General features: G+C 35.9%; 2 protein-coding genes and 1 long non-coding RNA gene across 6 annotated transcripts; 1 reads left to right on the top strand and 2 right to left on the bottom strand.

Annotated features, from left to right (window-relative positions):
- Positions 1-10: 10 nt before the first annotated feature.
- On the top strand, positions 11-736 carry LOC111487735. 2 transcript variants are annotated; one of them, XR_002719106.1, is made up of 4 exons: positions 11-53; positions 167-247; positions 328-526; positions 578-736. It is a non-coding gene; the product is annotated as an uncharacterized LOC111487735 (long non-coding RNA). The 2 variants fall into 2 exon arrangements; XR_002719105.1 differs by having other exon boundaries at positions 167-526.
- Positions 698-6153, bottom strand: LOC111487733. 3 transcript variants are annotated; one of them, XR_002719104.1, is made up of 16 exons: positions 5956-6152; positions 5290-5457; positions 5046-5157; positions 4765-4917; positions 3678-3782; positions 2869-2952; positions 2690-2805; positions 2500-2601; positions 2315-2428; positions 2171-2227; positions 1994-2060; positions 1847-1900; positions 1689-1766; positions 1578-1613; positions 1321-1495; positions 698-915 (listed from the first exon to the last, which is right to left on the bottom strand). XR_002719104.1 is itself a non-coding variant. In XM_023135249.1 (15 exons), exons 2-15 carry the CDS (start codon positions 5307-5309, stop codon positions 1382-1384), a joined length of 1209 nt encoding a protein of 402 aa, XP_022991017.1. In that variant the 5' UTR covers positions 5310-5457; positions 5956-6153; the 3' UTR covers positions 1048-1381. The 3 variants fall into 3 exon arrangements, 2 of the variants coding, with proteins under 2 accessions (XP_022991017.1, XP_022991016.1); XM_023135249.1 differs by lacking the exon at positions 698-915 and having other exon boundaries at positions 1048-1495; positions 1689-1763; positions 5956-6153; XM_023135248.1 differs by lacking the exon at positions 698-915 and having other exon boundaries at positions 1048-1495.
- An 860-nt stretch (positions 6154-7013) lies between these two features.
- LOC111487731 (probable methyltransferase PMT9) lies at positions 7014-11818 on the bottom strand. Its single transcript, XM_023135247.1, has 8 exons — positions 11357-11818; positions 11054-11218; positions 10792-10974; positions 9977-10571; positions 9540-9652; positions 9192-9412; positions 7889-8222; positions 7014-7468 (listed from the first exon to the last, which is right to left on the bottom strand). The coding sequence occupies exons 1-7, from the start codon at positions 11600-11602 to the stop codon at positions 7907-7909; spliced, it is 1839 nt and encodes a 612-aa protein (XP_022991015.1). The 5' UTR covers positions 11603-11818; the 3' UTR covers positions 7014-7468; positions 7889-7906.
- Positions 11819-12110: the final 292 nt, after the last annotated feature.

The following is a 12110-nucleotide window of genomic DNA, read 5'->3' on the forward strand; positions in this document are numbered from 1 at the left end:
CCCCCCCCCCCCCAACCCAAATGGGACAGTGGTTTTGCTGAACAAACCTAAAGGTCAGTATGTGGTTTATGCCCTCAGTTTATAATCACTAATTTGATATCATGCTGAAATTTTGTATCCATTCATATGTTGGAAGTAAACTGCTCAGCATTTCTTATTTTTACAGAAATCAATATGATCGTTGAACGTAGGGTGGACCTCATTTGCTATATGTGGAATACTCCGACGCCTAATCAAAATGAAAAAGGTACATTTCAGCTGTGTTTCATCTGCATACTCTGACGATTCACGATTTTATATTAACTCGTCAAACATTTGCCTATGGAGAGTCCATCAATATAGCAGGTACCTCAGCGATATTCCTGGGAGTACATCAACAGCTCTCCGAAGAGATTCAATAGGTCAGTTCAAGATTGTCTTTATATTTTATTTATTTAATTATATTGGCCCAACGCTCAAATTTTATTGGAAAGCTTATTGAGATTGTAAAGGAGATTCTCTCCTTGGGTATATTAATCTCTAACAAGTTCCAAAAAGAAGAACTTTAACAAGTTCCAAAAAGAAGAACTTTAACAAGTTCCAAAAAGAAGAACTTTAACAAGTTCAGCTGATCATATCAAAGTATATCCCCTTTTAAGTTCTTATACAAAGTATTTGCACTGGCTGTAGCTGAAATTTAGTATCCTAGACAATGTGATATTAGTATTATGATATTGTAAAAGGTTCAAATTATGTACTCAGGGTAGTCTTGTCTTTTCTTTTTGTACGAAGATGTGCTTTTTTGAATATGCAGCCACGGAATTACAAAATTCCCGAAAACTTAGTTCGTCAATCTTCATCACTGCAGCTTTGATACTACGGTACCTACTAGCTTTCAGTCTATGAATGCCTTGCTCGGGACAAATAGTTCCTTATCTAGTTGTCACGAAAATATATATTAAAACATGTCAGTCATGAAGCTACATGATTATCAAGAAGATTTCTTCAGCAACTTCAGCAATAAACTAATGAGGGTTGAAGAATATTTACGAGGTTTGCTAGATTAGATGCAAAATCGTTGAATTAAATGCGAGCCAAGAACACCTAAAGAAAAATGTTTTAAAAGGCAACATAGAGAATTAAAGGGCTTGTCCATGCCTTCATAGATTCCTCTACACATCTGACATGACAAAGCACCTTTTTAAAACTTTCATATAAATAAAGACCGTAATTCTCCTCTCACATGGAAGTCTTTTAGAGCTTCAAAAAAAAGACTGCCCAGTGGTATTAATTCTCCTAAACTGACTATTCAAATTCCAAGACTACCAGAGAAACAATTACCAGTGCCTTATACACATGATTTCTTCCAGTAGAAAGGGAAAGAATAGTTGCAGCCTTTTTCCTACGCTTGAGTTGAATTTGGCGGATCAATCCCCATTCCACGATAATAGGCATTCTCAGCATCAGACATCCGGATCCTAAAAATTTCCCATTCTTTTTTACATCTCTCTCTTACCTGAAAAATTCAAATATACTATTAACATTAATTCTTAATGTTGTAAGGTGGGGGTGGGGGGTGGAAGGCATCGGCTACTTACCCCTTCCCATGGTGCTCTCCCACCTTCTGCTTTCCCCTGTTGGAGGAAACAGTTAAGAGTAACGTCTTTGTTATGGAATGGTAGAGAAGAGAGTTGAATGCGTCGGATTACCTGATTCCCAAGAGAAGGAATACTTTGATGAACAATCCACTGAGAATCCACAACCCCTATTTTCTCATGAGCGGGCTGCTTTAAAACACCAACAAGAAGTGATGAGTCTATGAAAAAGATGAATATGTGAAATAATACAGGCAAGTGATCATACTTACTTCCACACATCTTCGTAAAGCAAAATCAAGACCCCAACCGTGAACCAAATCATTCTACAATATCCAAGAGGAAAAATTATTTTAAACAAGCCAGAAACAAAATGAACTCAAGGCAACAGATCAGCGTATAAGTAGAAGAATCCAAACTTGAATCAAATGCCAAACACAGCGCCATGCATCGCGAGAAAACACAGTTGCCATGATTTCAACAAAACTGCATGGGAGTGGAGGTAAGAAAGAACTTCAGTGTATCTGTTAATATGAATACGGAAAAAGGTGAACATAAGTAAAAGAACTATATAAATAAAATCATTGATTACACACGCTGCACAAGGTGGAAGATGTGGATGAGTGCACCAACCGGGTTTCTCCTCAGTCTCCCTGCATTTAACCGAAGAGTAAAACTACACGTGTACGGATATTTAAATGAATGATTAATTTGTAATTAAAATCAAAACGAGTTCTTACTTGTGAACTTCACTGTCACCTCTCCTTTTAGTCATCTGCCACGTTAACCCTTGATTTGGTTCTAAGCCAGGTTGCGAAATCTCCAAACCATGTTTTCTCACAAGTTTTAAATACCTGGAACAGACAGAAAATTATAACTTTTTTGGGTTTTCTCATAAAATTAGAGTGTGAGGTTTCAAACTTACTCTTCTGCGTTAAAATGCTCTACTCCTAGATCCTCATCCCAAACAAATATGTAGTCATAGGATGCCACAATGTCAGGATGCAGAAAACGCTTAGCATACCACCTAGGATTGAGTATATATAGATGAGATCAAATAAAATTCTTTGCTACCTTGTATGGAAGATTATTGTCGTAAGGAGATTGTAACTGACCATTTAGTTTGCTTTCGGACACTCACATGGATTGCCTGCTTCGACCACTCTAAATCTTCCCAATCACTTGCTCGTCCATCATAGTGAAACAACAGAACCGTGAAGTTCTCTGAGAACTGTCAAAATACATCAGATATGAAGAGAGAAATGCAATAAACATGCACACCTTCCAAACTCACCTTTTTAACTGCTGCATCAATATTCTTTTTCTGACCAAAACCAACCGTAAATGTTACCAGATACTTCGGTTTGATGGTCAAATCCTGGAAGTGAAACCACCAATAATAAATTCAGTTTGAAATCTAAAGAAATTTTGATTAACAGATGAGTGAAATATTTCATTCGTAAGATAAGGTCACACGCGACTTCCCCTTTTCTAGCAATTATATTTATCATAATGATCTCAGATGTGCTAATCTTAACTTTGTGCTACCCATTCTAACATCTTTGTCCAAAAAGGGTAACATGATGATCTTTTGTATTCCACGAAATGTATCAGCCAAAACGTTGTGAAAGAACATATATGGGAAAATATAATTCAAATTTTCTATTTAATGGATAAGAAAAAACATATTGGGAATCAACTTCACTCTTTGATGAAACTTTCAATCATTTCTCCCATTGCAGAACAGGCATACACAACACAGGAATTGTTGCATATAAAAGGAGGTCGATCTGTGAATGGTGTCAAGCAGCATCCATAACCCCCCACCCCCCACCCCCCAAAAAAAAACATTTTATATATATAATTTTAACATAGTACATAAATCCACACAAAATTGGTCACTAACTTAATATCAATGAGTAACTTACTCCTATCTCATAATTCTCCACTTTTTGTCAAATCTACAGTCAGACTATCAGTCCATTGGTCGAGTTTAAACTATTAGGCTAATACAAGTAAACAACATTAAAGCTACTCACTAGTTTCACACGCACGATTATTAGGCCAAATGCAAGTTGCAAAGCTTTTCTAGACAATGAGTACCTCGTTTGGCATGCCCCACAAACGCCGAAGGTTAAAATCAGATTCAGGCTCAACAATACCAGGTGGTAATCTTTCAGCTCCTCTTGGATTTGTAGGAACCCATATCTGCATTATCATCAAAGTTTCAACTTTCAATAGCCAGCTCAAGCAGAAGAAATCAGAAATTAAGCACACACAAAGTTCTCCAGATTGCCATCTCATGCCAAAGTATGTACATGAATAAAGATATCCACAATTAATTTTCAACTAAGAAAACAAAGTTAATAAAAGTTCGATCACAACAGTATATAGTACTTTGTCCCAGTGCGTAGTAACTAAGGAGACTGTTTATCTACTCTGTCCATGGAGCATTGTGCTTCAAGGGGAAAGTTAAGAAATTATAAATTTTTTGGGTTAAGATACAAAATTAAAAATATGAAGAATCTCACTTATTAAACAGCCTTCCATCTCCAGAAGAATATAGTCAAGTGTCTTAGAATTGCCTCCTTGTTGTCAAACAAATGATTGCACATGGATGTGTAAGAGTATGACCAAGTTTCCTTCCAAACTCTGAATCCTTGGTTTGATTGGGAGAAATATCTCGAGTAAGTACAGAGAGATTTCTCCATCCTATAGCTTATCTATTAGTAAAATTATTTTGCTTCACAATACTTCAATCTCCTTGATACTTTTATGCTAGCTAGCCGTAAGATTGTAAAGCCTCAGAAATTAAGCATCGAAAAAACTATATTACTTTCTTTCGCCACTAAGTAAAAGTACTAAAGGTGAGAAAGCTTGAAAACATGGAAGTACCAGTACTTTAGTCACAATGATCAAAGCATTCTCAAGTTCAAGAATAAAATTTGAAGTGAAATATGATAATCAAATTCCTTATCTTCAAAAAAAAAAAAAAAATCTAATTTCAAAACAGACATGTCTCCCATAGTTAACATCATGTTCAGTCATAACTCAGCTTTAAAGTTCTAAAGAATACAAATAATTAATATCTTTATGTGAAACATATAAAAAATAGCTTGAAGATAAAAATTTCCGTAAATAAATTATGCTTGCATTCTACAGAAAAACAATAACTAAGTCAAAGGTGCACCTTTGTCTCGTTCAGTGAAGACTGAAAGGAGCCGCCTCTGCTACCCTTCAAAGAAGACCAAGCATTCAAGAATGCTTCAGTGGAGAGGCCTGAGTACTTGTCCTCAATGTAAGTGAGATCAATAGAAGGAATCAGGCTGGATGGGAAGTTTAGCTGCCAGAATTAAAAAAAATAATAATAAGCTTTCTCACCTTCTAAAAATATGTGAGCCAAATCAACATGGATGATGAAATTAAACATATCCATAATTAATAGAAAATGCCGAAAATAAAGTTTTCTACCTGGGATAATGAGAGTGTGGGAAAGGATACCCCTAAAAAGAAACCAAAAACGCCTCCAACAAATGTTGTAACTAGAATCCTCATTATCTCGTTAGGATTTCTCATGTTTCCACTGCACATTAATACAAGTTGAAATAAATATTCCAAATGAAAAAAAGTAAAAAAATTGCAAACAATCGATGGCTACAGGAAGCAAAAGCCCACATAATCTAATAAGAAAATAAGAGGTTGATTATGATTTAACCTGCGTGTAGGGTTCGCCATACTGTCCAAAACGTTCAAGTTTCAAGTTTTGAAAAGTATGTCTCTGAAATCTACCAGTGTAGGAACTTGGAATGACATTGAGTAATCAATTTACAGTTTCCAGAACGCCAAGCTTGAATCTGATGTCAAGTAACTAAACGAACCACGCCTGAAAAGATGAACAAAGAGAGAAACCAACCTCTTAAGCAAAAATCTGAATAATTAAACAACGAGTTCGCAACTTGTATACACTAGAGTTTCAGAAAAATCGTGGCGACACCACAACGCATACGGCAAGCATCAAACGCGGTCACAATTGCCGGACGTCGCCCTGGTCTACAATTCGCATGCTTAATTTTGTAGCCACTATAAATTCACTTGAACCGCCAACATTGCAATAACTAAGATTAACAACCAAACTGGAAAAGACAGCTCGAAGAAACAGCCCTCCACATTTAAACTCAATATTTGAACACATGCAAAAACACTAATGACGCCATTAATACTGATTCTGAGGAAAAATAAATCACGGCAGGGAACAAATTTCGGGTGGTCCCAGCAAGAAAACCAGGAATTGACAAACTCCATAGTTAGAAATTAGAAAACATGGGCGAAATCAGTTGGTGCAAAACGAAAGTACAGCGAAATAATTCTGTGAAAGGAAAACCTGGAACGATAAATCCTTCCAAACGACCGATCTTCGTCTACGAACAGGTGGAAAACCACTGATCTGATTGAAAAATGTGAACAGCGGTCAGAAATTCACAGCCAGCGACGCAAATAAAAAGAACGGTGAAAGAAGAGAAATGGTTGTTGATCTCCGAAGAAATCGAAGAAACCGTGGGAATTTTGAATTTAGGCCAACTTTGGTTATAACAACTTGGGCAAAAAATTTAATGCCTACTAATTTAGTTTTCATATTTTAAAATTTGTAATAATTTAATTTTGTTCCAACTTTTTTTAATTACATTTTACTATTTAATAATTTAGTTATAAATTGATCGAGCTACTTTATTATTATTCATTAAGTAAACCTAACAAATTTGAAAGGTTGATACGAAAATTGAAAGTACCAAATAGTTACAAACATGGGATCAAATTGTTACCGTGCTCTTTTATTTTGATCAAAATTTTAGATTCTAGACGTTTTAGATGATAATTGATGTATTTTGTTACGAGCCCAAAATTGTGATCAAGTTATAAGTCTCTCGTAAGTGGAGGTAAACGATGTTTGTATGAAGGAAGATGTAGAATTCTTCATTTCGACCTATTTTGAATAACGGTAAGGCTCTAATAGAGAGAACCTTAATGTAGGTAAGTTAAGAGTATTCAAGATAGAGTGGCATTGTATCATATATTGTTGGGATGGATAGTATTATAATTTTATGCAGCATATATTGTGTTAGACAATTTGATAAACATTCTTCACCATTAGACTCAAAACAATTAAATTAAAAACATTAAGTCAACCATATTAATGACATTAAAAACTTATTAAGATTGTAAGACTTAAAAAGAGAGCAGTAAACCTTCAAGACTGAATAGATAACCATTCAAACTCATGAATTAAATCTATAGTTCAACCAAAAATTTGGCAATTGACATATTAGTTGGTGCTCGACTCTTTTGCCTTTTTTTTTTTTTTTTTTTAATCCCTTGTTACAACTTACAACAATTGGGTATACATTTACGACCATGATACATGATAATGTATAGCCTAACATGAATATAACTCAATCCATCCATAATACTCTAAAAATATTAGCGTTCAGATAAAAGAAATGTAAATGACAAAATAAAGACGGGGTTACTCATTAACATCGAAAATAAAGTAAAACAAAATAGATATCGGTCGACTCCGACCTAAAATTATTTGTAAAAAAAAAAAAAAAAAAATTGTACGCTACTCAGCCAAAAAAGGATCTTTTTTTTTTTTTTTTTTTTAATGACTATTGTCATTGTATTGCCTCAATCTGGTGCATTCTGCAAAATGACTACTTTCGTGGTGTACTTACTTGTATCATTCCATATTCATCTTCTTCATCATCTTCAGCAACAATTACTGGGGAAGTCATTGGGAAAATGGCCACTGCAAATATATCTGTGGATCCAAGCTGCTCTCCAATCTTCATTTTCAACTCGGAGCTGAGGGCTAATAAATTATGTAATACTTGGTTTTCCTACAAGGGTAGACAAAAATGGCATTTTACAGAGAACAGAAACAGCCTTGAAGTATAAATTCATAATCTACCAGTGACCAAAAACAATCCTATTAATGAAGATGAAAAGGGGAGATTCAAGGTTTCAAGTCGAAGGGCTTCTTTGGGTTTCTCTCAATGGGAGCTTCTCTTATCTAAATAAAGAAAGTTTCTATCAAATTTCTTCTTAAGCCTGTTTTACTACAATTGTTCTCCGGCATTTGGGTATTCATCTGTCATTAATCTTCTTTTTTAACTTCAAATCTAAAGAAAGAGGAGCATTGTTTTAAGTGAGTGTGCCCTATAAGATAAAAGCCCCTGTGCAGAAGCCAATAAACAAAAAACGAGAGTTCGAGTTTACGTAGTGACAAGCTGCAGAAAAGGGGGAAAATATATGCATACCTGAAAAGTGCAGCAAAATCAAACTGTTGCTAATTCCTTCCCCCACAGCTTCTTTCTTGCAATTAGAACTCTTTCTTCTACTTTGGAAAGAGCATCAATCCTAGGTTCCACTTCTGAGAACCATTCATCCCATCTTAAGGCTGTAACATACTTCCGTATATAGTTTATGACAGAAGGAACATCTCGTATAATGATAAATCCATCTGGCCTTAGAATCCGATCCATTTCAATTATTAGATCCTCCATACTGCAGCCTCGAGCACTAATTTCCGAAAATACAGCCCATGCATGAAGAAGATCATAGGTGCGAGGATATGTGGAAAATGCTTCACACCTGTAAAACAAAGGAATCTGGATAAGGAAGGATCACAGACAGCAAAGGTAGCAAATAATATGTTTCGAAGTATTACGTACATCTACTGCCTGGTATTCTCTGGTTTCTATGAATAACATAGTCAATTTGATCCATAACTCAAGAAGAAAAAATGCATGTTGATCGGTAGACTAATCCAAGTAACCAAGTGCATACAAGATGCAGCTAAGAAACAAGTAGATTTCTATTAGTTAGGGATTAAAACTAAGACATCATATTTGAAGCCTCCAAAGAATGAGATTATAAAACAAAAGAAAGAAAAAAATTACTCAAATATGAGCAGATGAAGAATCTTGATAAGGTTGAAAATATAGAAGTCGAAGAAACGGTTCTACGCAAAGTTGAATGATAAGTGATTACAACTTCCCAAATATTAAAATGTAAGGCCAGATAACTACAGACTTTATGTCAAGATTACACGCGCATGCAATTTTTCAATTACTAAAATACAAAGCCAGATGACTGCAGACCTTTTTAAGATCAATGGTACTTAGAAAATCATACACAAATACATCCAGCTTTATCAAGCTATTTATGCTAACCTAGAAGTTCCCTTTATTTCATTCATCAATTTTCCATTGTTAGGAAAAAATATTGAACTAGAAGATTGGTGTGGCATGCATCATATTTGCCTTAATGTTGCTGCATTCTTCACTAAATGTTTCAGTAAAAGAACAATCCAACAATTTTCAGGATAGACAAATAATTCAGATTCATAGTATGATAAGATAGAATCAGTGAAAATAAGACAGCAAGACGCAATGAAAGAAGCCATTGTATTAAATAATCGATAAAAAAGAGTAATAAAATAACATAAGTAAATTGAATAACCAAAAACCTATTCGGTGACGAGAAAAAGGAATGGCAAGAAGATAACGTAGCAGATTTAGGTCCAAATTCAAGCTAGGAGTGACCAGGTAAAGTGCATACCAATCATGAACAGTTCCCAACAAGCCTCTATCATAAACAATCTTTAATTTTGCAGATGAATTGACAGGAGCAACATTCATCACCCAGACGGCTTCATTAACTAGTGCAGCAGCAAACCCCCCAAGATTGGAATTCATATCCATTACATTTCTGATGGAGTTCCTCTGTAAAACAACTCTCATTTCTTTCCAATATTCTGCCACTCTAAGTTGCCAAACATTCTGCAAAAATTAAATCTTACCCTTAGGCTTCTAGACTGTCATAAGAAACAGTAAATAATAGAATAGCATTTGTTGCTGCTAATGTTTAAAAACAATGGACGACATTGGCACCTTTAAAAAAACTTACACTGTCGTCTTTGAATTCTTCTGCACTGACACCAACATCTTCAAGACGGGGAGGAGCTGAAGTAAGTCTACGTGGCCAAGGAATTAGTCCACTTCCTTTTAGCCTGTGCATTTCTGTTACATTGATATGTTCAAAGAGAAGAAAGTAAATGAACATCGAGATATACACAAAAAGCAATATGCTTACGAAAAGAAAGTGAAATAAGCATACACAGTTATAGTTGATAGAAAGTCAAGGAAGAATCCGTTGAAAAATACACAACTCCATTGCTTAATAACAGTCATATTCTTGTGTATGTATAAATCAGAACATTTTTACAAAACCTTAAGAAAAAGAAAAACGAATGAAACCACCTAAAACTGTGAAGATCAGTTAAGTAGAAAATTCTTAACAGTACGAGTAGAGAGAATGTGGCTGAAAAGCATATTTACACTCACTTTTAGAGTATCGGGAAATGCATGCTTTCATTGACACATTCCAAGTCAAATCTGGATCATCTTCCAAATCACACAAAGGTGGAAGAGTCCCAGGAGCCCTTTTCAAATAACAGCTGTTAGACACTGGCTTAGCCCATACAACAGTTTGATCCTTTTTAGCAACAACTTTCCAGCACATCCTCCTCAAGAGGTCATTCATAGCAATTCCAATCCTTCTATTTTCTGGATCATGTGCATAAGCTTCAGGGGAGGAGTAAGCAAAATAACCTCCAGGTCTCAATAACCTGTCAAGTTCTAATAAGAGGATTCCATCTCTCTGTAGCCAATCAATTCGACATCGAGAACAATGAACCAACTCAAATGATCTACTAGGATAGGGGAGTCTTTTTGTTCCCAAAACACCAAGAGCTGATGGAATACCCCTCTCAAGTGCAAATTGTATTTGATTCTCGTGCACATCATTAGGAGCCAGAGACATAGCAATAATATCGTGTGAAAGAAGATATGCTCCAAAACTTGCAACCCCACAGCCCACATCTAGGACATTCCGTAAATTTCCACCATTGTGGAGCTTATCACCAGGGAACTTAAGCATCTACACGCATAAGAAGAATATTAAGCATTTTACAAAGAGAAATGAATCTCATGCCCGTGGGTTGGGTTACCACACATTATCCATTCATTTGCAGAAAGAAGAATGAACATAGAAGCAAATTCTGCCACTTGGGAAGTTGTCAAATTACTCAAATTTGAGATTAATATTTACTCTACAACACATCAAGGATTGACAATGGAAAGAGAAAAAAAAAACTCGCCTTCGCAAGTGCAATGATATACTTATCAGCTCCATAGTGAAAATGAGTGCCACCTCCAGGAAAATTGATCTTATCCCCATTCACAACCATCCAGTTCTGGTCTGATTTTTCTTGTGCAAGGTGTGTATGTGGTATGTTTGCCTTCCACACTTCATCCCTACTCGCTGGCCATCTTATTGGGATCTGAAACTCTAATTATAATTATGTTGGAATCAAACTATTCTATAAGTAGCTATTGTTTACATTACTACAAATAACCAACCTTGTAACCAGTAGGAGGAGGAATGAGACAATTATAGCGGCGTTCAGGAGGGGGGCAATGCCGCTCATAGTGCTCCATCAAACTCAAATTGAGCTTCAATTTCAATTGGTAAATAAGGTTTCTATCCAAACAAGGTATCAACTCTGAATACCGTTCATCACAGATCTGAAAGGGCATAAAGAAGCAAACACTTCAGCTCAAAACAAGGCACAACAAAAAAACCGATTCAAGAACCGAAGCACATTTCCAGGGTTCCACTTCACCAAAATTGCAAAAACAAGAATTCAAGGAAGTGATGCTTACAGGAATGCTCCCAGGGACATCGAGATTCAGCTCCCGAAGTTCATGCAAGTGACCCACATCGCGACTGACAGCGACCGCACCAAGAACCGGATCAGAGCCAAAGGAATCCTCGCCATCAGATCTACGCGAACTGGGTGCGAGAGAGGATCCATAATAGAGACAGAGGAGGGCGAGAAGAAGGATGAGGCAGAGTAGAAGGAGCTTAAGTCGGCGAGTGGGGGAAAGGGAGTGGGTCTTGTGCTTCATTACTACAGGTACAGGGCGAAAGAGATGAATCTGGGGAAACAGAGTGAAGATTCAGAATCAGAGAAACGAAAAGCCGTGAAGAAGACGAGTGAAAGGCATGAGATTTCGCTGTCGTTGGGATGCCGAAGAGATTGAAAGGATTCGCGAGTACAGTACGCACTTAATTCTCACTGTTGAATGTTGATCGTATTTTCGCCATGCCAGAGGGCCCGTAATTGCAACACTCATCCCAAACTTAATTCAAAGCATTTAATTTTATTTATAATGCTAACTTAAATTCATAATATTTAACTTTATTAATAATTCTCTTAAATTCACGATATTTAATTGTATTTACGACGGAAGCGGGAGGAAATGAGTTGCTGAGGAGCTTATTCAAGGAAAAAAATAAAAGTTACTAGTTATCAATCATTTTTCCTAGTATTCTAAATTGCAATATTTGGAAAAATAAATTAATATCACCACAAACACATTCCAGAAAATACTAATCGATACGAACTCATTGGTA

The sequence above is a fragment of the Cucurbita maxima genome, unplaced genomic scaffold (genome assembly GCF_002738345.1).
Source record: "Cucurbita maxima cultivar Rimu unplaced genomic scaffold, Cmax_1.0 Cma_Scf00012, whole genome shotgun sequence".
In the NCBI taxonomy this organism is placed as follows: Eukaryota; Viridiplantae; Streptophyta; class Magnoliopsida; order Cucurbitales; family Cucurbitaceae; genus Cucurbita; species Cucurbita maxima.

Coding starts and splice junctions, on each gene's coding strand:
- LOC111487733 (XM_023135248.1), bottom strand. CDS start 5,309: ATGGCGAACCCTACACGCAG. Junction 5,158..5,289: donor ATGGCGAACCCTACACGCAG/GTTAAATCATAA, acceptor ATTAATGTGCAG/TGGAAACATGAGAAATCCTA. Junction 1,767..1,846: donor CTTTACGAAGATGTGTGGAA/GTAAGTATGATC, acceptor GGTGTTTTAAAG/CAGCCCGCTCATGAGAAAAT.
- LOC111487731 (XM_023135247.1), bottom strand. CDS start 11,602: ATGAAGCACAAGACCCACTCCCTTTCCCCCACTCGCCGACTTAAGCTC. Junction 9,653..9,976: donor CATTTCCCGATACTCTAAAA/GTGAGTGTAAAT, acceptor TCAATGTAACAG/AAATGCACAGGCTAAAAGGA. Junction 9,413..9,539: donor AAGAATTCAAAGACGACAGT/GTAAGTTTTTTT, acceptor TAATTTTTGCAG/AATGTTTGGCAACTTAGAGT.